The sequence below is a fragment of the Lacerta agilis genome, chromosome 17 (assembly GCF_009819535.1).
Source record: "Lacerta agilis isolate rLacAgi1 chromosome 17, rLacAgi1.pri, whole genome shotgun sequence".
NCBI lineage: Eukaryota > Metazoa > Chordata > Lepidosauria > Squamata > Lacertidae > Lacerta > Lacerta agilis.
In genome coordinates, this window is record NC_046328.1 from 32166670 (window position 1) to 32193428 (window position 26759).

The 26759-nt window shown below is 51.0% G+C and overlaps 1 protein-coding gene across 2 annotated transcripts in view; it reads right to left on the reverse strand.

Annotated features, from left to right (window-relative positions):
* ATP8B2 (ATPase phospholipid transporting 8B2) overlaps positions 1-26759 on the reverse strand; it is a 47559-nt gene continuing 20800 nt past the window's right edge. For both annotated transcript variants that reach the window (XM_033174501.1, XM_033174500.1), the window contains 19 exons: positions 26215-26373; positions 25522-25610; positions 25014-25210; positions 21692-21900; positions 18789-18832; positions 17235-17400; positions 15410-15598; positions 13981-14096; positions 12647-12811; positions 12388-12499; positions 11859-11964; positions 10876-11020; positions 8578-8761; positions 7939-8162; positions 6067-6150; positions 4689-4919; positions 3966-4104; positions 2656-2786; positions 1-518 (listed from right to left, as the gene is read on the reverse strand). In XM_033174501.1, coding sequence (XP_033030392.1) covers positions 219-518; positions 2656-2786; positions 3966-4104; positions 4689-4919; positions 6067-6150; positions 7939-8162; positions 8578-8761; positions 10876-11020; positions 11859-11964; positions 12388-12499; positions 12647-12811; positions 13981-14096; positions 15410-15598; positions 17235-17400; positions 18789-18832; positions 21692-21900; positions 25014-25210; positions 25522-25610; positions 26215-26373 — 2990 coding nt within the window. In that variant the 3' untranslated portion in view covers positions 1-218. The remainder of the gene's footprint in view (positions 519-2655; positions 2787-3965; positions 4105-4688; positions 4920-6066; positions 6151-7938; positions 8163-8577; positions 8762-10875; positions 11021-11858; positions 11965-12387; positions 12500-12646; positions 12812-13980; positions 14097-15409; positions 15599-17234; positions 17401-18788; positions 18833-21691; positions 21901-25013; positions 25211-25521; positions 25611-26214; positions 26374-26759) is intronic.

Consider the following 26759-nt stretch of genomic DNA (forward strand, 5'->3'; position numbering starts at 1 on the left):
TCAGTTATTCTTATGATTATTATCATCATCAACTTTTTGGTTATACGGCCACAAGCCTCCTAGGCCTCCTCGATCCATCCGGTAAGATCCGCATCTCTCCGGCTACCGGGGGGGCTGTGGCCCATTTCTGGCCCGTGGGGCAGCCCTCCCCGCCCTTCCTGAGGCAGGGAGTTCCGTCCGTTGCGTGTGTCTATCTGTCTATCCCGGGACCTTCCTCCTCACACCTTCAGTGTCTTGTCAGGCCCGCCCCCACTAGGGCTGCTGGCCACGCTGCTGTCGCCGCCGCCACTGCCCTTCTTCTTGCGCAAGGTATCGATCCAGCTAGCGCTGGGGCGGCCGCTGAAGCTGGAGAGGGCGAGGGAACTGAGGCGCATGTTCTTGCCGGACATGATGAGCTCTCCAAAGCCCTCCTGGTGGGAGAAGGCGTAGCCGGAGCGGCGAGAGCCTGCCCGGCCCACCCTCCCCATGCAGCGGTGCTGGGCTTTCTGCTTTTTCCTCACCAGCTGGGTGTAGCGCACCTGAGGGGGGGGGGAACGAGAAAGCGGGGAGGAGGGGGAAGTCAGAAGCAGCAAGGAAATCTGTTTTCCCCCTCCTTCATTTTTTTAAGTTAGCACACCCCACTTTTCTTCCAAGCAGCTCAAGGGGGTGCCCATCATTCTCCCTGTCCCCATGACAACCCTGTGGGGTATGTCAGGTTGAGAGGAAGCACCTGGGGATTCGAACCCAGATCTCCCAGATTCTAGTCTGAAACTCTTAACCACCCCTTGCTCCAATGGGAAATGCTTAGGCTGGGGCGGTCTGCTTCTTTGTACTCTTTTAAGAGGCAACTGCCTAGGGTTGAGAGTCTTAGCGCCACGTTGGGCAAAAAGATTCCTGCATTGCAGGGGTTGGACTAGATGGCCCCTGTGGTCCCTTTCAAATCTGCAATTCAACGATTCAGCAATCTGAAGGGTGCCGGGATGACTGAGATTTAGAGTCTCATGTTCTATCGACTGAGCTATCCCACTTACTGTGTGGCCATTGTGTCTGTAACTCTATGGGCGTGCCAACTAGAAACTCATGGGAGTTGTAGTCCAGAAATGATCGTGCGGGCTGGGGCTGATGGGAGCTGTAGTCCAAAATAGCCATGCTGATCAGGGAGGGTGATGGGAGCTGTAGTCCAAAACTTCTGGAGGGCATCAGGTTGGCCGAGGCTGGCCTTGCCCAATATGGCTGACAGCAACATCCCAAGCATTTGGGCTGCAGACTTAAGTGAACTGGCACCTCTCAAACAAAATAAATTTAAAAACAAACTTATTTGGTCTCTAAGGTGCTACTGGGAGGATTTTTTTAAATTTTGTTTTGACTATGGCAGACCAACACGGCTACCTACCTGTAACTAAGGAAAAAAGTATAAAATACTCAGCCGTGACAATCCCTAAAACGAGGTGAAGATGTTGTAAAGATATAACCCAAACCCAACTCCAAAAAATTGGGGTGAGGGCCCCTAAACAACTAAGTGGAATTAGACAAAAATATATACAACTCAAATGAAAACCCTCATAACTAAAACCCTAACGAGATGCCGGCTCTTCCTCGTTTCACTGGATAAGAGTTTGTTTCCTCAGAGGGAAATTAATTATAGAAACTACAGAAAGCTACGAAGGTCAAAGCAAAAGAGCAGTCTTAATCATGTTTTTGTAGCATCTTGTCACAGGAGCCCGTGCGGCTTCGTTTTTTTCAAAGTAATGAGTTTTGTTATCAGAATTGTTTAGGTTAGCTCAGTGTTTTTCAACCACTGTTCCGTGGCACACTAGTGTGCCGCGAGATGTTGCCTGGTGTGCCGTGGGAAAAATTGAAAAATTCAAGAGAATTACTTTATATATAGTCAATATAGGCACAGAGTTAAATTTTTTAACATTTTCTAATGGTGGTGTGCCTCGTGATTTTTTTCATGAAACAAGTGTGCCTTTGCCCAAAAAAGGTTGAAAAACACTGGGTTAGCTAACCTGAGTTCAACTAACATGAAATAGTTTGGGAGGATTCTCCCCCTACTGCTCTTTATTCTTATGAGGGTTTTCATGTGGCTCTACCTGGGCAAGGGTGGCATCAGAACCTTTGACGTGCAAGGGGTGGGGGCCTCACGAAAAGAGTTGCATCCGAAACCTTACAGATGCCCTGCTTTATGTCAGTGTCCCGTGTTAGTACGCAGAGAGATTCTGTACGAAACAAACCCTGAACAGCCACTGTCGACATAATAGATAACAACCGAAAGCAAGAATGGCACTCTGTTTTATTCCAATCTCTCTGTGCTCTGGTTATGCTCGAAAGGTGTTGAGAACCGTAGAGTTGGAAGGGACCACAAGGCTCATCCAGGCCTCCCCACCCTGCAATGCAGGATATTTTGCCCAATGTGGGGCTCGAACCCACGCCCCTGGGATTAAGAGTCTCATGCTCTACCTGCTGAGCCATCTCAGTTCTTTTTTTGCTAGCATCGAAACATATTCATTTTTTAAAAAATAATAATTAAAAAGAGAAGGAAATTTAGAACCTGAATTTGCCAGGCAGAGTGGGGACTAGCAGACAGACAAGGTGTCTACCTCGGGGGGGGGGGGGGAAGGAAGGGAAGGCCTATCCCCCACCTTCCATTTGGGATCCCTCTGCACCCAAACTCACCGTATCCGAGAGCTCAGGCTTCAGGTCCAGCTTGAGGAACCGGAAGGCGACCACAGGCATGATGCAGACGACAGTGGTGAGGGCAATGGTCAGCCACACGGAAGGTTGGGCTAGTGTGTTCTGGGCGTTGCCTGGGCAGAGGAAGCAAGAGGTCAGGGAGAGGGAAAGATTCAGAGGCACCTCTGGTCTGGGATGCAGGGGTGCTCATGACAGCCTGGACACCAGGCCCCCCTGCCCTCCCCTCCCCTGAACATAAGAGGTGGCCAAAAGTGTAAAGGAACTTTCCCATAATGCACCTTGGCCACCTCGCAGAAATGTCCCCTAATGCACGGCCAGCAGAAATCTCCCAGAATGCACAGCCCTCAGGGCCCCAGTAAAAATCTCCCAGAATGCACAGCCCTTGGGGCCCCAGTAGAAATCTCCCAGAATGCACAGCCCTTGGGCCCCAGTAGAAATCTCCCAGAATGCACAGCCCTCGGGGCCCAGTAGAAATCTCCCAGAATGCACAGCCCTTGTGGCCCCAGTAGAAATCTCCCAGAATGCACAGCCCTTGGGCCCCAGTAGAAATCTCCCAGAATGCACAGCCCTTGGGGCCCCAGTAGAAATCTCCCAGAATGCACAGCCCTCGGGGCCCCAGTAGAAATCTCCCAGAATGCACAGCCATTGTGGCCCCAGTCGAAATCTCCCAGAATGCACAGCCCTTGGGGCCCTAGTAGAAATCTCCCAGAATGCACAGCCCTTGGGCCCCAGTAGAAATCTCCCAGAATGCACAGCCCTTGGGGCCCTAGTAGAAATCTCCCAGAATGCACAGCCCTTGGGCCCCAGTCGAAATCTCCCAGAATGCACAGCCCTTGGGGCCCCAGTAGAAATCTCCCAGAATGCACAGCCCTTGTGGCCCCAGTAGAAATCTCCCAGAATGCACAGCCCTCGGGGCCCAGTAGAAATCTCCCAGAATGCACAGCCCTTGGGTCCCAGTAGAAATCTCCCAGAATGCACAGCCCTTGGGGCCCAGCAGAAATCTCCCAGAATGCACAGCCCTTCTGGCCCAGTAGAAATCTCCCAGAATGCACAGCTCTTGTGGCCCAGTAGAAATCTCCCAGAATGCTCAGCCCTTGTGGCCCAGTAGAAATCTCCCAGAATGCACAGCCCTTGGGCCCCAGTAGAAATCTCCCAGAATGCACCAATAATAGTTGTCAATAATAGTTCTGCGGCGAGGCAAAGAAATGAGGCATGTGTGAGAGAGGGCAAGGCGGAGAGAGAGAGAGAGAGGAAGTTGTAGACCCAAACAGAGAAGCGGTCTCCAGACTCACCCACAAAACGGAACTGGTTGGGGAAGAGCTGGAAGAGGCCGTCGCTGTGCATGGCGAAGAGGATGGCGAAGTAAACAGCCAGGCTGCCCCAGATGAAGAAATGGTTGATAGCCGTCCAGAATCCTGTATCCAGGCCAATCTGTTGAGGGGGTGGGGGGAGAGAAGGTATCAAACAGAGCATCATGGGGGCGAGGGATGGCACAGGCGCTTCCTGCCCCCCCCCACAGCGTGGGCCACCGATCTTGGAGAAAGGTTCCACTGAGCATATGCGGAGTGCTTTCCCCTCACCACCAGTGGCGCAGCGGCAAATTCAGAAGCGCAGGGCCCCTTCCTGATATTCAGTGTGACACCCCCTCGCAGCCATGCCTCCTTTCAAGATTATACAGTAAACTCATAATAACGCAATAATTCTAATTGGGGGTGCATTGCAATGATCCCCTTTCACCAATGCCAAGGGCTAGTAGAAATCTCCCAGAATGCACTGCCCTGGGCCACAGAGCAGAAATCCCCCAGAATGCACTGCCTTTAGCCCCCCTAGCAAAAAAAAATCTCCCAGAATCCACCACCCTTGGCCCCCTGGGCTCATGCAGATGCAAATACACCTTGGGTGGAGCAGCTGTTTTATTCACAGCAGATAAGAAGGAGTAGAAAGCCAGGACTGGTGGGATATATAAATAAGATGTTGTCGTTGTTGGGGGTGGGTGGATGGGTTTGTTGTCCTACCTGCACACTGACGACGATGACGAGGGAGGTCGCCACGGTGACGGCAAAGGACTGGTAGTCGGCCAGGTGGGAGTTGTCGCTGAAGACCCCGTAGGGGATGAAGAACATGAAGACGGAGGTGTAGATCCCTTGAGCGATGCAGATGAAGAACTCCCGCTTGTTGAAGAGCAGGTTGAGCTGCCCCGGTTCGTACAGCTTGGGGTACTCCAAACTGCGATGCTCAGGCACGTCCTAGGAAAGGGGAGTGGGACAGGGATAAGCCTTTAGGCCTGAGGGCAGGACCACCCCAAGTGGGGCACGCAGGCCAGGGACGGACATGGTCAAAAACTGGGTGTGGCACACACAACACAGACTCGCCGGAGGGGACAGACAGACACACACACACACACACAGCAGAAGAAGTTGGCCATTCAGGCAAAGGGGGCACTGCTCTGTCAATATCTAACCCAGAGGTTCCCAAAGTGAGCAGTACTGCCCCCCCCCCGGGAATGGTGGGATTACCTGGGGGAGGGTGTTAGGAGGCAAGGGGGTTGCATGGGGACGCTGGTGGTGTAAAGGACTCTGAAAAGCTGGTATCGCTGGATCAAGCCCATTCATTGTGTTGAATTAAACAAAATAGTTCTAACTGGATTTTGAATAAAAGTGCCATAATGCGACTTTTATCTTCCCTGGTGGGTCGCGCAAACTGCTGTTCTGAGTAATGCTTTTTATAGGGTAGGGAGCACTAGAATCATAGAATCCTAGAGTTGGAAGAGACCACAAGGGCCATCCAGTCCAACCCCCTGCCAAGCAGGAAACACCATCAAAGCATTCCTGACAGATGGCTGTCAAGCCTCCGCTTAAAGACCACTGGGGGATTAGTTTATGGAGCAGGGGGGAAGTCGCTCGAACAGTTTGGGAACCACTGACCTAAGCTAAGGATCTGACCCCCTGATCTAACCTTGTGGCCCTTGCTGGACTCGCAGCGTCCCTGACCATTGAGGCCGGTGGGGCTGATGGGAGTTGGGAGTCTGGCAACATCTAAACGCCCGTGGGGTTCCTCACCCCCACTTTACCCCCCCCCTGTAATTATGTTTGAATTTGATAGTTCAGTAGGAAGAGCATGAGACTTTTAATGTCAGGGTTGTAGGTTCGAGCCCCACATTGGGCAAAAGACTATGTTGGGCAAGAAGATGATCTTCATGGTCCCTTCTAACTCTACAATTCTAGGAACCCTGATTGGTTGGGACATGACAGGTGGGGAAAACTTGTGGGGCCCACATCTGAAGAGAGCCGTGGGTTCCCCGCCCCTGCCACTGGTCCACCTGGCTCACAGCAGCCTTTGCCAATCTTTTGCCCTCTAAACAGTATATCACACTGCAGAATTAACATGACTGACCTGGTCAAAGACACCCATGGCGAGCACTGGCAGCGAGGTGTAGACAATGTTGTACAGCGTGATGAAATATTGATCATAGACAGTCTTTGAAAAGAGAGAGGGAGAAATTGAGAGACCAGGGAGAGGAGAACAAAGGGAGCTCACAACCTTTGCTGCCCCCTACAGGCCCGTTGATGTAAAACAAAACCCAGTCACTCAGCTGGAATTTGAAGTTTGCTCCATTTCCATAACATTTTACAGTAACTTGGGGGGGGTGCGAGAATAGGATTTTCAAACCTTCAACTTCATCAGCCTTCAACAAGTCCCTAAATCGACTCAGGACCAAATAGCTGAAAGATCTCCTCCTTCTCTACAGACCCCCTTGGGGTGTTGAGATTCGCAGAGGGGGCCCTATTAGTTATTCCACTGCTCTTAGATCAGGGGTGTCAAACTCAAATTCATCGGGGGCCGCATCAGCAGTTTGGTCACCCTCAAAGGGCCGGTTGTATCTGTAGGACTATGCGTCCACTCTTTATTATCATAAATTATTGTCACTGCATTCAATTATGACTGTTTTTTGTAATAATGTAAGTAATAATGTCGCGCGTGCGAACTCTGTCGCTGGGCTCCTGCTGCTGCTGCCGCTTCCGCAGCGACTTTGCGAGCCTGCCGGATGAAAAGGCGGCTTGGGGGCAGCTGCCGATCGCGCACGGCAGCCCCCCCAAGGCGCTTTTTCACTCAGAGGGCTCGCAAAGTCGCTGCGGAAGCGGCAGCAGAGCAATGGAGTGCACACGCGCGACATTTTGCGCATGCGCACTCAGTCCTGATGTTGCATCATGACGTCCCGCCCCCAGGGGGGTGACTCCTCCACGCTGCCGCCCCAGGCGGCGCGGAGCCTCCCTCCACCCCTGCGGCTACACGGGCCACATGACGAGGTCTGGCGGGCCGGATTCGGCCCGCAGGCCTTGTGTTTGACACCCGTGTCTTAGATGGTTGAGGGGTGGCAGGAGAGGGCCTTCTCTGTGGCAGCCCCTAAAATGTGGACCTTCCTCTCCACAGAGGTGCGTTGGGCAACTTTATTCAGAAGAATTCTGAAGATGCACTGCATTATTATTACAGTGGTGCCTCGCAAGACGAAAATAATTCGTTCTGCGAGTGTCTTCATATAGCGATTTTTTCTTCTTGCGAAGCACCAATGCAAAATAGCGGTTTTCGCGGAAAAAAAAATTCGTCTTGCAAGGCAAGCCCATTGACTTTTTCGTCTTGCTGTGCAGCCTTCCGCTAGCGAATGCCTTTCGTCTAGCGAGGCATTCGTCTAGCGAGGCATTCGTCTAGCGGGGCACCACTGTATTATTATTATTAACCCTGATTGCAAGTTGTTTTAAACTGTTCGTGTTTCAGTTGTTGTAAAATTCCCCATGACCTTACTGTGAAGGGCAGATAGTAAATTATAATGATTGTCATCACCAAAGAAGACTGGCTACTTAGCAGGGTGCCATGATCCCCTTCATTGCATGATCCCTGATAGGCTGGGATCACCGGTGTGGCTAATCCATGACACCTCTCCTTCTCTCCGTGTGAAATTGCTACCTTCAGCGACTTACTGAATCTATACCACACATTTCTACTCCAAAGAGCTCAGAGTGGTTTCGACCCATCTCATTTAATCCCCACAACAACCCTAGCTTAATTCATTTGGCTTTGGCGATCAGGTAGCCAAATTAACTGGGCTGGATAGCTTTTGTGACACCATCCCCTGCTTTCCGCGACCCTGATAGGCTATGCTCACTTAACGTGTGGCTAATCCAGGAAGTAGGACGAAGCATGACCCTGGAGGAAGCCGCCATTGCGGACCCCGCCTCACCCACCCCTCCGATTCGCCAGCCAAGTCACCTGGGCAGAGAAGCCGCAGAAGAAGCCGAACCAGAAGTGCACCATGGTGAAGGCAAAATTCTTGTAGAAGAAATAGCAAAGGAATTTGCACATGCGCAAGTAGGACCAGCGCCCGTGGACCAGCAGGAGGCGCTGCAGGAACTTGAACTGAGAGAAGGAGTAGTCCGAGGCCAGCACTGCCTGGATGCCCTCCTGGCCGCTGATTCCAACCCCGATGTGGGCGGCTGCCGGGAACACAGGAAATGGAAAGAGGGGTAAGGGAAGTCTGGCTACTAAGGCACCCCAAGCTCAGATCCCCCACCTTCCATCTTAGGAAGAACAAAGCACATGTGGTTCTAAAACAGGAGAGAGGAGCCTTTTTCCCATATGGAGGACCACATTCCCTTCCAAGAGGTCACATTTCAGCGGTAGGCAGGGCCAGAGCAGGGAAGTAGGTGCCTCGATCCATCGTGGCAGCCAATTGTTCTGCCTCTCTTTGGAACTTTCCCACCCTGCAAATTCCTTTGTTGCGGAAGTCTGCTTATTTCCTCCTCCCTCCCAACATTTTTTCCTTTTGTGCTGTGGCATTTTTTTTTTTTAAATACGCATCCGCAGAGCTAAAAGGACAGAAGCTCACACAAGCGCCGCCCCGGGACTCACTCTTGATCATGCTGACGTCGTTGGCCCCGTCGCCGATGGCCAGCGTGACGGCCTTCTTGTACTTTTTCACCAGCTCCACCACCTGGGCCTTCTGCAAGGGGGTGACGCGGCAGCAGATGACGGCTTTGCAGGCGCAGGCCGTCTCCAGGAACTCCAGCTCCATGTCAGCCTCCAGGGCGTGCGCCTGCGGGGAGAGAGGAGAGTGAGGGACGCTCAGTGCGACCTGCTGAATAACTGGATTATGCTCTGGGCAGAGTCCCCCAGAGTATCCTCCAGACAAAAAGGTGATGGGGGGGGGGAAACTACAGTTCCCAGGGTTCCTTTTTTGGCAAGTCGTATGCGTTTAAGAGGTGACATGATGGAAGCTTATAAAATCAAAGTATTACAAGGAGGAGGGAGAATAGTTTTTTCCTCTCCCTCTCTCATTACTCTTAGAACATACAAGCACCTGACCCAAGTGCTGGAAGGTCCAAGGCAGCTAAAACAATTTGCCCATGCAGCGCAGAGTTAAACTGTGGAACTCATAAAAATCATAGAATCATAGAGTTGGAAGAGACCCCAAGGGTCATCCACTCCAAGCCCCTGCCAAGCAGGAAACACCATCAAAGCATTCCTGACAGATGGCTGTCAAGCCTCCGCTTAAAGACCTCCAAAGGAGGAGACTCCACCACACTCCTTGGCAGCAAATTCCACTGCCGAACAGCTCTCACTGTCAGGAAGATCTTCCTAATGTTTAGGTGGAATCTTCTTTCTTGTAGTTTGAATCCATTGCCCCGTGTCCGCTTCTCTGGAGCAGCAGAAAACAACCTTTCTCCCTCCTCTAGATGACATCCTTTTATATATTTGAACATGGCTATCATATCACCCCTTAACCTTCTGTTCTCCAGGCTAAACATACCCAGCTCCCTAAGCCGTTCCTCCCAAGGCATCGTTTCCAGGCCTTTGACCATTTTGGTTGCCCTCCTCTGGACACGTTCCAGCTTGTCAGTATCCTTCTTGAACTGTGGTGCCCAGAACTGGACACAATATTTCAGGTGAGGTCTGACCAGAGCGGAATATAGTGGTACTATTAAACTCACCGCCACAGGGGCAGTAATGGTCGCCAACTTAGATGGCTTTAAAAGCGGATTGGGCAAATGCACGGAGGAGAAGCCAAGGCACAATGGCTGTGTTCTACCTTCACTGCCAGAGTCATTATGCCTCTGAATACCAGGTCCTGGGGATCGTAGCTGCTGCGGTCAAATCCACCATGCAGGCTTCCCATGGGCACCTGGGAGAGCAGGATGTTATCTAGCAGGCCTCTATCCCACATATCTATCGTCCAGACAAAGAAGCAAATAACCACTCCAGGAAATTATTATTATTTGATGGATGTAATAATGGAATAGTGAATGGCTTGATTTATTTAAAATATGCAGGGATTTATGTTGTGCAAAATGAACCATGGAAAGAGAAGAAGGGAAGCCACTGATATTTTACGGCTGGTTAAATGAATATTTTTCGCTCCATAAGATGCACCTGAACATAAGATGCTCCTAGTTTTTAGAGGAAAGGGGGAAAACCCTGTTTTTTGAGGATCAGCTGAAAGTGGTGCAGCTTCTTTTTCAAAGAGGAAAAGCCCCGTTTTTATGGGGTTCAATTCACAGTTCTGCAGCTTCTAGTCCTACAGCCATTTCTAGTTTCCAGACAGATAATCTAATCAGCCAGTCCCATGTCGCTGGGGAAACAAACAGCCTCCCTCTGCTTTCAACAATGGAGGCCTGGGCAAGGGGGCGGGGCTGGAAAGGGAGCCTTATATCTCTCCCCGGATCACTTGCTGAACAGTTGTTCAGCGGCTTCCTTTCAACACCCCCTTCTCTCTTTGTAAAAAAAAAAAAAAAAAGAGCACGACCTGCTTTTGGCCCCTAGGCAATTTGGCTCCAGGGGCCATGCATTCTCTCCATAAGACGCACAGACATCTCCCCTTACTTTTTAGGAGGAAAAAAGTGTGTCTTATGGAGTGAAAAATACGGTATTCTAAATTTTAAAGCGGAAAATTTAATAACAAATTACACACACACACACACACACACAAAATGAGAACACAAAATGCGTAATAAAACAAAAACAAACCAGCAATCTTCCTCCCACAAAAAGACCATACATAGAATGTGTAACTGTAGCTCTGCAAGGGGCAATAGTGTCTCCCAAGGACCCTTAAACTACAGCTCCCAGAATTCTTTGTTTAAAGAGGTATCAAAGTGCTTTAAATGTATGGTGTGAATGTGGCCTAGGTACCCCCCCATGGGGCTCACTTACCAGGCTGTGCCCATTGATCACCAGGGCGTACTCCCCAGCCACAGCCTCCAGCACGGACGTCAGCTTCGAGGCAGAGAGCTTCTCCTGGTAGGTGAACCCATTGCCCACGGACCGGGAAGAGTCCACCAATTTCTCTCGAGCCTTCCTGCCGGAGAAGGTGAGGAGGAAAGCGGGCAGGGAAAAGGATTTTGAGAAGCAGCCGCTGAAACAAGCCAAGGACTCACCTGCCTTCTTTCCAAACCCTCTAGGGGTCAGCAAATTTACCACGCCTTGGGTCGGTGTCTCCAGCACACACTATTTCTGGCACACTTCTGGGTCAGAGGAGCACTGGAAATAGCTTGTGCGCTTGTGAACGGGCCCCCTCCGAACCAGATGTGCACCGGAAATAATGCTTGTGCATGTGCACAAGCTATTTCTGGTGCTCCTCCGACCCCGAAGTGGGCAGCCACGTCACAGTGCGTCGGTAAGAGCGGGCAGCGGGGGTTGCCGGGGGCCGGATAAATGAGTCCCGCGGACCGTAGTTTGGAGACCTCTGCTCTAGGGACAAATTTGGCAGGTCAGAGGGAGCTGCGGCAAACTATTCCAATGGGTTTTTGTTGTTGTTGTTCATTGGGCTTATTTTTTGGAATGCTACCTTTCCGTTTGTGTGTCTTGGAAAGGGGCAACGGGTAGCACAGAGACAAGAGAGAGAGAGAGAGAGAGAGAGAGAGAGAGAGAGAGAGAAGGGTTGCCCCTGACCATTTTTGGTTTTTGCTCCACCCACTGCTGTCTTTGGACCTATCCATTTCAGGAATCCGGCCCCAAGAGATTCTGGAACAACACCAGTAGCAGGAAATGTGTACCCTCCACACTTTGGACTAGCCAACAGAGCAGCACTTTCTGCTTGCACGCAATGTTTGGTGCCAGAGAAATGGAAAGGCAGAGAAAGCTCCCTAATGGAGGGGCCACCACCAAGTGGGCCATGCCCGCGGGTTTCCACTCACCGCAACTCCTGCCGCACTTCCAAAACCGTGTGCCCCGTGATGATGAAGACCTCCGTCATCTCGTCCGTCAGCATCTTGCAGGAGTAGCCGATGTTCACGGCCGTCTCTGAGGGAGGAGAGAGAGGACAGGCCCGAATGAAAACCCAAACCCTCCAGAAGTTACAATGTTCAAAACGGGGCCGCAAGAACCTACCTCGAACGGCAGAGCCACAGTTCCCAGAATTCCCCGGAAAGGGGGACCGGTGGTTAAACCACTCTGGGAACTGCAGTTCTGTGAGGGGAAATAGGCAGGGGGTCTCCTAACAACCGTCAGCACCCTTCAACAAAATGGCAGCTCCCAGAATCCTTTGGGGGAAGCCATGATGGTTTACGGCCGTATCGCAAGCACTTTGAATGTACAGTGTGAAAGTGGATTTAGGAGGCCCCTTGGACCCAGCAGGCTATGCCGTAATAAAGAACTGCGAGGACATTCCTGGGTCAGGCTGTAAAACGGGACACGTTCCGCCGACATTTTGAACGACCGCCTCACCTTGCTTGTCTCCCGTCAACACCCAGATCTTGATGTTCGCCAGCGTGAGGAGGGCAATGGTCTCCGGGACGCCCTGCTGCAGCTTATCTTCGATGGCGGTGGCCCCCAGCAGCTGGACGGAGACAGAAACAAAAGGCAAAGTTACCCGACACCACAAAATAAAATAAAATAAAATAAATAATTTTTTTTTAAAAAAAAAAACACCACCGCTCAAGCAATAAAAACAAGAACGAGCAACACAGCAGTGAAAAACACCAACCATCATGTCGTTCTCCACTTCCTCGTAAAGCCGGGCCAACCTCTCCTCGCGACCCTCGCTGGCGGAACTGGCTCGCTTCAGGCGCTCAGCCCAGCCTACGTAGTAGCTCTCTTCGAGGTCGCGATAGGCCAGCACCAACGTCCGCAGACCCTCGCCGGCATATTCCTGGAGGTGGGCAGGAAAAGAGGACCTTAGAGACCAACTAAGTTTGTTCTGGGTATAAGCTTTCGTGTGCATGTATCTGAAGAAGTGTGCATGCACACGAAAGCTTATACCCAGAACAAACTTAGTTGGTCTCTAAGGTGCTACTGGACAATTTTCTTATTTTTTTTATTTGTTCCCCCAGTTATTCATGTAGTTATTCCTCCTTTGTAGTCCCTGGAGGTTTCCGTAAGAGTGTCTGAAGAGCCGGGCTGCTGGATCAGGCCAAAGGGGGCCCATCTAGCCAGGGGCGTAGCAAGGGGGGCGGGGGGCCCCGGGCAGCGCCCCCGCCCCCGGGCTATTTATTTATTTATTTATTTATTTATTTATTTATTAAAGCTATTCTCGGCACTGCCGGGATGGAGCCGCAGTGGCGGCCAGCGAGGAGGGGTGTCACCCCCTCCTCGCTGTCCCGCCCCTTGCCTCTATGCCAAGCTCCGCTGCTAGCTGGCTTGCGGAGCCAGGGCATGGAGAGGGGTGGGCCAGCGAGGAGGGGGTGACACCCCTCCTCGCTGGTCTGTCCCTCTCCCTGCCCCGACTTGCACTCCGCCAAGGGAGCCCGGGCGGCGGATTCGGGAGTCTTTGCGGCTCGCAGAGACTCCTGAATCTGCCGCCCGGCCCCCCTTCGTGCGGCGGCTGCTTGCGCAGGCATGAGCAGCTGCGGCACGAAGGGGTGCCACCGCTGGGTGGCAGTTTCGGGAATCCCCCGAAGCCGCCGCCCGGCACCCCCGGGGGCGGGGCGTCACGTCACGTGGGTCATGACGTCATGACGCATGCATGCCCCCGCCCCCAGGGGTGCCTCTTGGCTTCCCGCCCCAGGCAGCCAAGGGGCTAAAAACGCCCCTGCATCTAGCCCCCCCAGCATCCTGTTCTCAGTGGTCAACCGGATGCCCCAATGGGGAGCCCACAAGCAGGGCCCGAGTGCAGTTCTCCCCATTTGCGATTCCCACCAACTGGTATTCAGAGGGACATTACTGCGGAGGAAGAATAACAGCCCTTGATAGGCCTACCCTCCAAAAATGTGCCTCTATTCAAGCCGCCCAAATTGGCAACCTTCACTAGCCCCACAGATCGGCAGTCTTGCTTTCCGCCCACCCCCTCTCTCGCTCCCCCCCCAAAAAAAAACTACTTACATTCAGATGGTCAGTGGTGACATTATACAGCTCCTGGTGGCCTGGGTGAAGCCGCTCCAGCAAAATGGTGTCTGCTCCTTTGCAGTACAGCCGGATCTGCCCCTCGTGGTTCCGTACTTATGGGGAGCAGGGAGGGGGAGGCAAAGGGAGAGGGGACAAAAACCCCACAGATTTTAAGCACGAGCAGGTTGAAAATTATTTACAGTGGTACCTCAGGTTACATACGCTTCAGGTTACAGACTCCGCTAACCCAGACCAGAAATAACGCTTCAGGGTTAAGAAGAAGAAGAAGAAAAAGAAGAGTTTAGATTTGATATCCCGCTTTATCACTACCCGAAGGAGTCTCAAAGCAGCTAACATTCTCCTTTCCCTTCCTCCCCCACAACAAACACTCTGTGAGGTGAGTGGGGCTGAGAGACTTCAAATGAAGTGTGACTAGCCCAAGGTCACCCAGCAGCTGCATGTGGAGGAGCGGAGATGCGAACCTGGTTCACCAGATTACGAGTCTACCGCTCTTAACCACAACACCACACTGGCTCTCAAAGTTAAGAACTTTGCTTCAGGATAAGAACAGAAATCGTGCTCTGGCGGCTCAGCAGCAGCGGGAGGCCCCATGAGCTAAAGTGGTGCTTCAGGTTAAGAACAGTTTCAGGTTAAGAACGGACCTCCGGAACGAATTAAAGTACGTAACCAGAGGTACGTACCACTGTATTGCTGTTTTAGCTAGTTTTTCCTCCAATGAGCTTGAGGTGAAATATATGTAGTTTCGAGTTGAAAAAAAAATGTTTAAAATAACCTTTTCTAAAAAAAACACCCTGAAGCTTTCCTTTTAGGAATTCTAGGTGCCGAAATCCCAAGGGAGCAGAAAAGACTATTTATGTATGCAACCACGGCTGCACGGATGTTGCTGGCCTAGAGATGGAAAGAAGATAAAAGTCCCGACCAGAGAAGAATGGCAGATGAAGTTAATGGACTATGCTGAAATGGCTAAAACGACGGGAAGAGTCAGAAATCAGGAAGGTGAAATTTTTTAATAAGGAATGGGGGGAATTTTATAACTTATCTTAAAGACCATTGTAAACAGTTAAAATCGTTAGGAGGACTGGAGTAACACTTGTAGTTAAAGGTTGAAATCTGGACATACTGGAAGAGGTAGAATGCGTCCTTTTATTTAAAATTCATCTCTGGGTTATTTGTGGGGCATAGGAATTCACTCATTTCCACCACCACCACCACCCCCAAAAAAATACAGTCCGGCCCACCACATTGCCTGAGGGACGGGGGACCGGCCCACGGCTGAAAAAGGTTGCTGACCCCTGATCCAGCCCATACCCTGTAAACCTTGCCGACCCCTGAACTAGGCCAAGGTTTGGTAGCCGCTCCCCTGGCATCCCACCCCCACCTCCACCAGCACCTGCCCCGTTCTCACCAATGACTGACATGCGCTTGCGGACGTTGTTGAAGTCCAAGATGGCCAGAAGCTGGTAGGTGACGGGCCGCCCCAGCTCCTGGATCACAATGGTCTTGGGGGTTCGCCCGCGGAAAACGAAGCCAAAGTTGCGGGAGGCGGTCACCAGGGCACCCTCATCTGGCGACTGGGCTTTGTAAAACAACTCCCCTGTTTGGGTAAAGAGGGGAGAGAGAGAGGGAGAGAGAGAGAGAAATCTGAAACCGGAGCTGCAGAACGGCTGAATTTCCTCCTGAAATACGAGAGACCCCCATCAGCATTGGCATTCTGCGGGCTCCTGAAGACACACCTGCTCAGTCCCTGAAGTTCATATTGTTGTTTTAACTTCTTTTAACTTGCTGGGATAGCTCAGTTCTTGGGTTAAAGCCCCACGTTGGGCTAGACGACCCTCGTGTCCCCTCTTCCACCTCTACAATTCTATGATTAACCAATTGTCGCGCTTCTTAAACCGCTTCATCACATGTTTTAGTTTAGGGTGGTTTTGGCGCATCAAGCCGCATATAAATTAATAAATAAAACCGACACCTGCACCAACTGAGGCCATGATCCGTTTCCCACCCACCCTCAAAGTACTTCTCCGCAAGGGGATCCTTATGGAGAAAACAAATGGCACCATTTGCTCATGGCGGCTGCTATGGGCCCTTCACCCCTCAAAGGTTGGGGGTGGGAGGAATGTGCCCCCCCACCTTCTCTATCTGGCTCATGGGATGCTCAAGCCACGCCCCTTCTTCCTAGCCCCTCCCTCTCATTGGTCTTTCTCCAAGCCCTCCTTGACTGCTTTCCCCTGGTTTTTCCAGTCTGGAAAAGTGAAATCGGCTCTTGCTTGCCTGGTGTGTGTAAGCAACCTTTGCCTACCTGGACTATACAAAAGGTAAGAGTCACATCACTTGCTTCACTCACTTTTGCCTCTGTCTCCACCCAGGTTGTTCAGGAAGCAATGTGGCCTTGGGATGCGGGGGGGGGGGAGACTCTCCTGCGTGTGTGTGTGTGTGTAATTTTTATTAAATTTTCCGTTTTACAATTTAGAATATTCATTGAAAATGTCAGCGACTTCCCTTCTTCTCTTTCCATGGTCCATTTTGCGTATCATAAATCCCTGCATATTTTACATAAACTAAACCATTCAGTATTCCATTATTGCACCCATCAAACCTCATTTGCACTGCTGAATTGATCTTAACGGCGCCAACGTTTTCAAGTGTACACCATTTCCCCCCACATATTCAATAAACATTTTCCAATCTTCTCTAAACGTGTTCTTGTTCTCTTATTCCATATATTAAGTCTGCAAGCTGTGCGTATTCCATCAGTTCAAGTTGCCATTCATCTTTAATTGGGACCTCACTCATTTTCCATTTTTGGGCTAACACAGGCTGGCGTAGTGGAATATATAAACAACCTTTTCTGACACCTAGGAATTTCCACCTGAATTATCCCCAACAAAAAGGACTCTGGTTTTTTTATATAGAAAAGTGCTTTTAAATCTTTTTTTCCCCCAGTTCATTATGAATTATTTCCCAATACTCTTTTACCCTTTTACAGCTCCTCCACATATGAAAGAGCGTACCCTTGACCTCATTGCATCTCCAGCACGTATCTGATTCAGTCCTATACAGCTTAGCAAGCCACTCGGAGTTAAATACCATCTGTAAATCATTTTCAAGTATTTCTCCTTCAAGGAATAACATGCTGCAAACTTCAGAAGACTCTCCATCCCTGTAGCAGGACCAACACCTCCTCCTCTTCCCACAACCCCCCGATTTTTTTAAAAGACCCCGATCCCAACCTGGGCTCTTCTCCTCGGACATGACCGTGTGGCAGAGGGAGAGGAGGCGGAAGAACTCGTGCACATGAGGGTCGCCGATCTTGACCGCTTCCAGCAGCGCCGCATCCCAGAAGGTGAACTTGGGGTCCGCCAGGGGATTGAAAGAGAAGTCCACCGGTTCCGTCTTCTGGGGGAGGCAGGGAGAGAGGAGGAGGAGAAAGGATTACGAACAGTGGTGAGCGTGGGGACTGGTAGGGTGGGAGGCCGGGAGCTCAACAGTAGGGGGCGCCAGAGGCAATGGCAGGCGGAGCCAATGAATGTAGCTTCGTCCCCATTCTCCTGCTCCTGATCCCTGCTGAGTTCTGACATGATCAAAACTGAGAGGAAGGAGGGGGAAGATGCTGGGAGGCAGACACACCTCCTGGACTGGATGGAAGAAAGAAGGCAGGCAGGTGAGTTGGCGGAGAGCCGAGCGAAGCTGGTGGGGCACTGTTGGAGATTCATTCCCCGTGTCTGCAGTTGTCTATCACATGACAGTATGTGTTTTCATTCCACAAAGTGGGAAGTGACAGAGACAGGATGTTTGTGCTACTGTGTTCCCTGAAGTGGGACTATTGTCCTTTGTTCTCTCTCTCTCTCTGCTGTCTGATGCTGGAGAGAGAGGGAGCCATGTTGCAGCGCTCCGTGTGTGCTTATATGTAAATAAAGTACAGTAGATTAGCCAAAACGCTGAGTTGCTGAGGTTTGTTACACATGCTGCGAAGACTCTGCGGATCCCTAAGTGTGCTGATGCTTCTTGGTATCAGTCGCTGTGATGTTCGGGCAGAAGAAAGCTTTTGAAGCTCCCGAACAACCGACCAGGAGAGAGAGAACATGCCAGCTGGGCATGTGTCTCTGCCAGGGTCCTACATGAGAGTAGGACGCTCCTGCTAACATTTGCCCAAACGAGCAGCCTCCGGTGACCAGCAATAACACCCAAGATAATAATTGCCTATTTTTTGAGGCTATTATTGGATTGTTGTAATTGAAAACTAATAAAAATTATTATAAAAAAACAATAATGCCTATTTTGACGAGGGCTAATGGAGGGCATATAAAAAGCCACCCTACATAAACTTTTTTTTGGGGGGGGGGTCTGCAGCGAAGGTTTCATTTGGTCCACGTTTTTAAGTCAATGGGACCACATTTGTGCTTCCAGGACAAATATGCAGCTCGGAACACAAAAACTCCTCCTTTCGAACGATGGATTTTCATCCTCGAGACGGGACATTGGGGAGTTTAAGATTAATCTTTTTTTAAAAAATAGATTGTAAGCTCATCGGGGCAGGGACTTTGTCCTTTTACGCACTGTGGAATGCCATGCACCCCAATGGGAGTATATAAATTGATTAGGTGACTGTTATCACTGTTATTATTCCCGATAACAGGTGGCAGCTCTGTGTGTGGGTGTTTCTGCCACCACTTTCCTTCCCCCTCCCCGCCCCACCCCCTGGGGTACTGTACTGCAGGCCTCTCCTTAAGAAAACCCCTTTCCCCGTTCCTTTCTGCCATCCAAGATTCTCCCACAGCTCCTACCTCTCCAAGCTCAGCCTTGTAACCCAGAACGTCCAGGACATCACCTGCGAAACAGAGAAAAATAAAGAGCAAGGGTTACGAACCAGGAGGGCTAGAGAGAGGAGGTATCGACACACCATAGTAAGATAGGAAGCTGCCTTATACAGAGTCCATCAAGCTCAATACTGCCTACACTGACTGGCAGCAGGATTGGGGGGGGGGATAGAAGTCTCTTCCAACCCTACCTGCCAGGGATTGAACCCGAGACCTTCTGAGCTTCAAGGCTGAGGTGGGATTTGAACCCTGGTCTCTATTAATAGCAACTTCTTGTTGCTGGCCTCCATCTGTCTCGAGAGACAATGGAGCGTGCCTCTGGGGGTGAAGTGAAACTGCTCAATTGACAGCACCAAAGTGACTTTCTTGGGGCACAAGCCTGAGCCGTGTGTCTGGAGGCCCTGGGCTGCCGAGATGAAAAGACCCACCCCTTGGCCTTGCTGATGTGGTCCAAATAAATAATAATAATAATAATAATAATAATAATAATAATAATAATAATAATTTATTTGTACCCCTCCCATCTGACAGAGTTTCCCCAGCCACTCTGGGTGGCTCCCAATCGAGTGTTAAAAACAATCTATACTAATAAATTGCAAGTGTCTCTGCGTCCAGTCCCTGTGTCCGTGGGATTGCGCTACTGCGCATGTGCCCCACGGACAGCCATTGGGACTTGGAACGCAGAGACTTTGGGCGGCCGGGCAAAACTGTTGAAGCGGCAGGTGTGCGTGGACATACTTCTAAGCAGCAGCAGCCGTTACAAGTGGCGGCGGGCGAGCAGTCTGTTTTTTAAAATGTTTCACCACATATGTTCTAGCGCCCGTTAATTTAACGGGTTTAAAGCACTAGTACAGCAATAAATATTAAAAACTTCCCTAAACAAGGCTGCCTTCATATGTCTTTTAAAAATAGGATAGCTGCTTATTTCCCTGACCTCTGATGGTATGGCGTTCCACAGGGCGGGTGCCACTACCGAGAAGGCCCTCTGCCTGGTTCCCTGTAGCTTTGCTTCTCGCAGTGAGGGAACCGCCAGAAGGCCCTCGGCGCTGGATCTCAGTGTCCGGGTTGAATGATGGGGGTGGAGACGCTCCTTCAAGTATACTGGACCGAGGCCGTTTAGGGCTTTCAAGGTCAGCACCAACACTTTGAATTGTGCTCGGAAACGTACTGGGAGCCAATGCAGATCTCTCAGGACCGGTGTTATGTGGTCCTGGCGGCCGCTCCCAGTCACCAGTCTAGCTGCCGCATTCTGGATTAATTGCAGTTTCCGGGTCACCTTCACAGGTAGACCCCAAAGAAAAGCAGAGCAAGACGTTTGGGCACCAGCTTGGCTGCAGGAATTGCCGAAAGCAGATGTACAAGGCGCTACCCAACAGTCTTAAGGACTCCGGATTTGTGTAGGGTTTACTCCTGAGTCTTTTCTCCTCCCAAAGATATCCCACAAGGAAGCGAAGGTTTAGGACCAGACTATTCCTTCTCCTAGATGGGCTCCCTTCCCAGGCGGACGAGCCCCATCTGCCCCTGGTGTAGTGGTTACGAGTGGCAGACTTGTAATCTGGGGAAGCGGGTTCGCGTCTCCACTCCTCCACATGCAGCTGCTGGGTGACCTTGGGCTAGTCACACTTCTTTGAGGTCTCTCAGCCCCACTCACCTCACAGAGGGTTGGTTGTGGGGGAGGAAGGGAAAGGAGAATGTTAGCCGCTTTGAGACTCCTTCGGGTAGTGATAAAGCGGGATATCAAATCTTCTTCTTCTCTACAGCATGTGCAGAAACTGCTTCCTTGACCGCCGGGCCCATTGTTGGTCTTGTCCGTTCAATCCGCTGGAGTCTGTCTTCACATGCAGGGGTTTGAGGCCCATTGGCTACCCTCGCCTGGTGTAGCCAGTCAGTTGAACAGCACAGTGATGCTTTGGTACTCAAACAGCTTGGCTACCAAACAAACTGGCTCCCAAACACTGCAAACCTGGAAGTAAGTGTTCTGGTTTGTGAGCACGTTTCAGAAGCTGAACGTCCGACGCGGCTTCTGCTTGAGTGCAGGAAGCTCCTGCAGCAAATCGAAAACCGCGCCTTGGTTTTCGAATGGTTTCGGGGGTCAAACAGACTCCCGGAACGGATTACGTTCAAGAACCAAGGTACTACTGTAGAGAAGAAGAAGAAGAAGAAGAAGAAGAAGAAGAAGAAGAAGAAGAAGAACCAATAACAGCAACTAATAATTTAGATGGTGAGAGCAGCCACAAAATTAAAAGACGCCTGCTTCTTGGGAGAAAAGCAATGACAAACCTAGACAGCATCTTAAAAAGCAGAGACATCACCTTGCCGTCATAAGCCTGTATAGTTAAAGCTATGGTTTTCCCAGTAGTGATGTACGGAAGTGAGAGCTGGACCATAAAGAAGGCTGATCGCCGAAGAATTGATGCTTTTGAATTATGGTGCTGGAGGAGACTCTTGAGAGTCCCAAGGACTGCAAGAAGATCAAACTTATCCATCCTTAAATAAATCAGCCCTGAGTGCTCACTGGAAGGACAGACCCTGAAGCTGAGGCTCCAAGACTTTGGCCACCTCATGAGAAGAGAAGACTCCCTGGAAAAGACCCTGATGTTGGGAAAGATGGAGGGCACAAGGAGAAGGGAACGACAGAGGACGAGATGGTTGGACAGTGTTCTCGAAGCTACCAACATGAGTCTGACCAAACTGCGGGAGGCAGTGGAAGACAGGAGTGCCTGGCGTGCTCTTGTCCATGGGCTCACAAAGAGTCGGACACGACTAAACGACTAAACAACAACAATATTTTTTTTTTAAACCTAGCCATAATGACAACAAAACTGGTTTTGAACCCGGCTTCGTCCGCATTTTTGGACCACCTGGCTTACCGTAGCTGCGCCCGTTCACTGAGCACTTGCTGAAGACCATGATGTTCTGGGTGAGGGTGCCCGTCTTGTCCGAGAAGATGTACTCCACCTGCCCCAGCTCCTCATTGAGGGTCGTGGTCCGGGCCTCGGCCGGCGTGCACCTCTTCACGCAATACATCTTCTTATCCCAGTTGATGAAGTAGCTGTGCCCGAGGCGAATCACCTCCACGCTGCGCAGACACGGGAGGAGGAAGAGGTTAGCGCTGGGATAGAAACCAGCCTACTGCACCAAGGTAAAATTCATTCCCCAGCTCTCTCTTTTTGCCTCTGGCCCAGACTACCACTGGCACGTGGCCCTCGAAAGGCCCTCAAGTTGGAAAGGGTTCTTTGCCCCTGGATTGGGCCCAGGGCCTGGAGAGATCCACCAAATGCCCCCCGGCCTGACTGGAGGCTCCCTAAAACCACAAATTTACAGGCAGGAAGGTGTAAAAGCTGTTCTGAGCCCGTGGGATAGAAATCCGACAAAGGAACAAACAAACAAACAGAAACACCGAGAAATGAGAGGAAAATCTGGGAAGCGGTTGGTCACAGGCCTTAAACGCTCTTCCCCTACCAGGGTTTGGGGAAGGGGCGGAAAGATAGCAGGCTATAGCTTATAGAAAAACAGGAAGTTGCCTCAAATGTGTCAGGTCATTTGGTCCATCTAAATCAGTACAGGCCACTCCCCATTTACGTGACATATTTGCACGCAACTGTGCACACTTGCAGTGCCAGAAACCTGGAAACGGGGAGCACCCTGGACAGTCCAACTGGCTTGCAAGGAGGGTAAAGGTAAAGGAACCCTGGACGGTAAAGTCGACTATGGGGTTGTGGCGCTCATCTCACTTTCAGGCCGATGGAGCCGGCGTTTGTCCACAGACAGCTTTCAGAGTCATGTGGCCAGCATGACTAAACCACTTCTGGCGCAACAGAACACCGTGATGGAAACCAGAGCACACGGAAGCACCGTTTACCTTCTCACCGTAGTGGTACCTATTTATCTACTTGCACTGGTGTGCTTTTGAACTGCTAGGTTGGCAGGAACTGGGACAGAGAAATGGGAGTTCACTCCGTCGCAAGGATTCGAACCGCCGACCTTCTGATCGGCAAGAGGCTCTGTGGTTTCGACCACAGTGCCCTGGCTTGTAAGCAGACCCTCCCCAGAGTCCAAAGGTCTTCTCGCGAGCTTGAGGCCTCACTGCTTAACACATGAGCAAGCCCCGCTGCCCCCCAGGCTTTTGCAGCAGGGGTTTTCTTGACCAGCTCAGCTGATGGGCAGGGAAACTGCTTCCCTGTGTGTCAGCTGTGCAAACTGGAGATGTCACTGGGATCGAACCCGGGTCCTTTGGCAAGTAAAGCAGTTGCTCTGTTACTGAACTATGGCATTCCCTTAAAATAATTGCTCGTGGAACTGAACTAAAGAGAAACCCAGGAAGCTGCCTTAGCTTAGACAGGTGTATCATTGATCCATCCAGCTCAGCACTGTCAACACTGACTGGCAGTCTCTCCTGGGTTTAAGGCAGGAGATGCTCCCATCTGTACCCGGAGATGCCAGGAATCGAACCTGAGACCTTCTGCATGCCAGGCACATGCTGTACCCACTGAGCTATATCCCTTATGCAGCTCACAGGATGCTATGGAACGGGACATGCCACTCACCCCCTACCTCACCACAAGGAGCCAAGCAAAGCGGGAAGGGGGGAGAAGAGGATTTGGGGTGGTGGCGCATGCTCTTACCTGGTGGGCTAAGGGTGTGAGAGAGAAAGAGAAATTCGTGCTAAAGGATCCAAAAGAAAAAGAGAAATCAAACCAACCGAAAAGAGAACAGACACACAGATAGCAGGGTTGCAGGCAGAAAGGCAGGCAGAAAATAAGATGAAACCCAAAAAAAGAAATGTTGCAGTGCAGAGATCAGGACATACTAAACGTGGATGACAGAAGCATCATTAGGAGAAGGTGGGATGAGCACAGCAGATCATTCCCGGTAACAGCTACCAGATGGGCAAGCCATACTTCATGCCCGCTTCCTGAAATTCTGCCCGCTCGCCTCTCGTAGAATCACAGGCTTGTAAAGCTGGATGGGACCCGAGGGTCATCTAGTCCAACCCCCCTGCAATGCGGGGAATCTCAACACGCAGTACCCCATCCAACTTGAAACCATACCGGACCCTGCTTAGCTTTGCAAAGGTGCAAGCAGTTTCATCGCTGCACCGCTAGGAGGATCCCAACTCTCAATTCCGTCTCCTCCTGAAGTTTATAGGCGGGTTTTGAGTTAGCACAAGCTCCAGTTGCAATCTCAGCTCAGCTGCGAACTCGTTGGGAAGTGAAGTCACTCGACCTCAACCTTCCCCATCTGTAATAGGGGTGTAATAAATGCTGGCGTGTCTTACAGGGGTTGATGCAAGGATTGTTGGCCTGTATTACATAGAGGCCGTGCCTGCACGAAGCTGCAGAAGGATCAGACTCACTGCCCAGAGGAGGGCAACCAAAATGGTCCAAGGCCTGGAAATGATGCCTTATGAGGAACGGCTTAGGGAGCTGGGTATGTTTAGCCTGGATAAGAGAAGGTTAAGGGGTGATATGATAGCCATGTTCAAATATATAAAAGGATGTCATATAGAGGAGGGAGAAAGGTTGATTTCTGCTGCTCCAGAGAAGCGGACACGGGGCAATGGATTCAAACTACAAGAAAGAAGATTCCACCTAAACATTAGGAAGAACTTCCTGACAGTGAGAGCTGTTGGACAGTGGAATTTGCTGCCAAGGAGTGTGGTGGAATCTCCTTCTTTGGAGGTCTTTAAGCGGAGGCTTGACAGCCATCTGTCGGGAATGCTTTGATGGTGTTTCCTGCTTGGCAGGGGGTTGGACTAGATGGCCCTTGTGGTCTCTTCCAACTCTATAATTCTATGACCCTTTCTGTCTGCGAGGAGGAGAATGGAAGATTTCGCTTTCATTTTAGACACCTTGCAGTTTGTCGTGACATCCAAAACAGGGCAGATTACCATCAGTTGAAACTACGAGCAGCATAAACAAGCTACCTCCAAAACCTAGTTTATAAAGCTGGCTTGTTTTCCTTAACCATGGTTAAGACTAAGCACGGTTAAAACTAACCATGGTTAAGATTAACCACAGGCTGTTTTTCACAAGCCAAGGCAACCATACGTCAGGCCTGTACCCCGTTAATATATTACTACTCCCTTATCGGAGAACTAAGCTACTGAGAATATTGAAAGGCACATGCCATAATCGCTAGGAATTATTAAGGGCAACATAAACGGTGGAGGGGGGTAGAGCCCCAAAATACCTGACGTAGAGAGAGATGGGGACGACCGTGTTCAGGATGATGATGTAGGACCAGAAGGAGAGGAAGCCAGAGAAAAAGGCACTGTCGACCGCCTCGTCCCAGGGCAGGTAGATCTGGAAGCAGGCGCCCACCTCGTACTCCCAGATGGAGTTGCCGATGGCCAGGATGACGCCCATGCACACGAGAAAGCCGAAGATCTGCCGGGGGAAGGTGCCCAGGGTGTTAAAAGCAGACAAATAAAACACACAAAGAGAGGGCAGAATGTTCCATGCTCAGGTGGAACGGGAGGGGAGACTCCTTGCTTAAAAACTGTGGGGAGAAGGGAGCCCTCCTGTGGCGCAACGGGTCAGTGCATCCGGCTGTTAACCAGAAGGTTGGTGGTTCGAGCCCACCCAGGGACGGCTGCAGGGAGAATTCCTGTATTGCAGAGGGTTGGAATAGATGATCCTCGGAGGGTCTCATCCAATTCTAGGAAGGGAGGGAGGGATGGAGCGGGGAGCTTACCTACCCAAAGCACCAAAGTGTTCATCAAGCGGTCAATGCTCGTTCTCTTGAATTTCGTGCGGCCGCTGTTCTGCATCAGTTTGGTGTCCGGGCCTATAGGAGCCAGAGAAATAAACATACAGGAGGAACCTTGATGTAATTTAATGTGACTCCAGTATTTAAAACATCCGCACTGGCTGCCCATCTACTCCCGAGCCAGGCCCCATGGCCTTGTCTTAAGTTACGAAGCCCTGAACAAATTAAGATCCAAGGTACCGCAGTTACTGCTTTGAGGACTTGCCCCCATAACGATGTAAATTTCCTGCGCCGGCCTAGATGACCCTTGGGGCCCTTTTCAACTCTACAATTTTATGGTTCTATGAAATGAAATGAAATGTAATAAATGAGTCAAGGGTTGGGTTGGGGGCACTGACTTCCCCCCGTTGTTGTGACCTTGTGAAACAATTCTTCCTCTTTTCAACCAGATCGTGACAGAGCTTCAGGAGGCCATGAGAGATCAGGTGAGGGAGGGACAATAACCCCCCTCCCTTTTTCCGTGCGTGTCGGGTCTTTCCAGATTGTGGACCGGAGGGCAGGCTGGTTTTCGGGGGGGGGGGGTTAGGGAGGCCAGGTGCTCTGGTTGAGGCTCCATGGCTGAAGAGCAGGGTATCAACCGCTTTAAGGAAAACTGAAATAAGCTGAAAACAAGCTCACGCACCTGCGAAGATGACAAGGCCGAAACACCACTCTGTATTGCGGAGGACGCAGCCACGAAGCAGCATGTTCTGGTTGCTCAAAGGGTGCTTGCTGTCCTTCCAGTAGAGCGTCCCGCCGAACTTGTCCAACTTATTGTTGGGCGGCTCGCAGATCACCTCCCCTGGAGTCGAAAGGCGTCAATTCGTAACAAAAATCCCCAGCCGGAAGGAACTTGCATTTCCTCCAAGCTAGGAAATGCAAAAGATCGCTTTTGCTGGGTACAGCAAGCAGTTGCTGGAGGTGCCCACTGGGTGGCAGGCACGGTCCACCTAAACGGCCTCGGCCCGGTATACCTGAAAGGAGCGTCTCCAGCCCCATCGCTCAGCCCTGACACTGAGGTCCAGCTCCAAAGGCCTTCTGGCGGTTCCCTCCCTGCGAGAAGCGAGGTTTCAGGGAACCAGGCAGAGGGCCTTCTCGGTAGTGGCACCCGCCCTGTGGAACGCCCTCCCATCAGATGTCAAGGAAACAAACAACTATCTGACTTTTAGAAGACATCTGAAGGCAGCC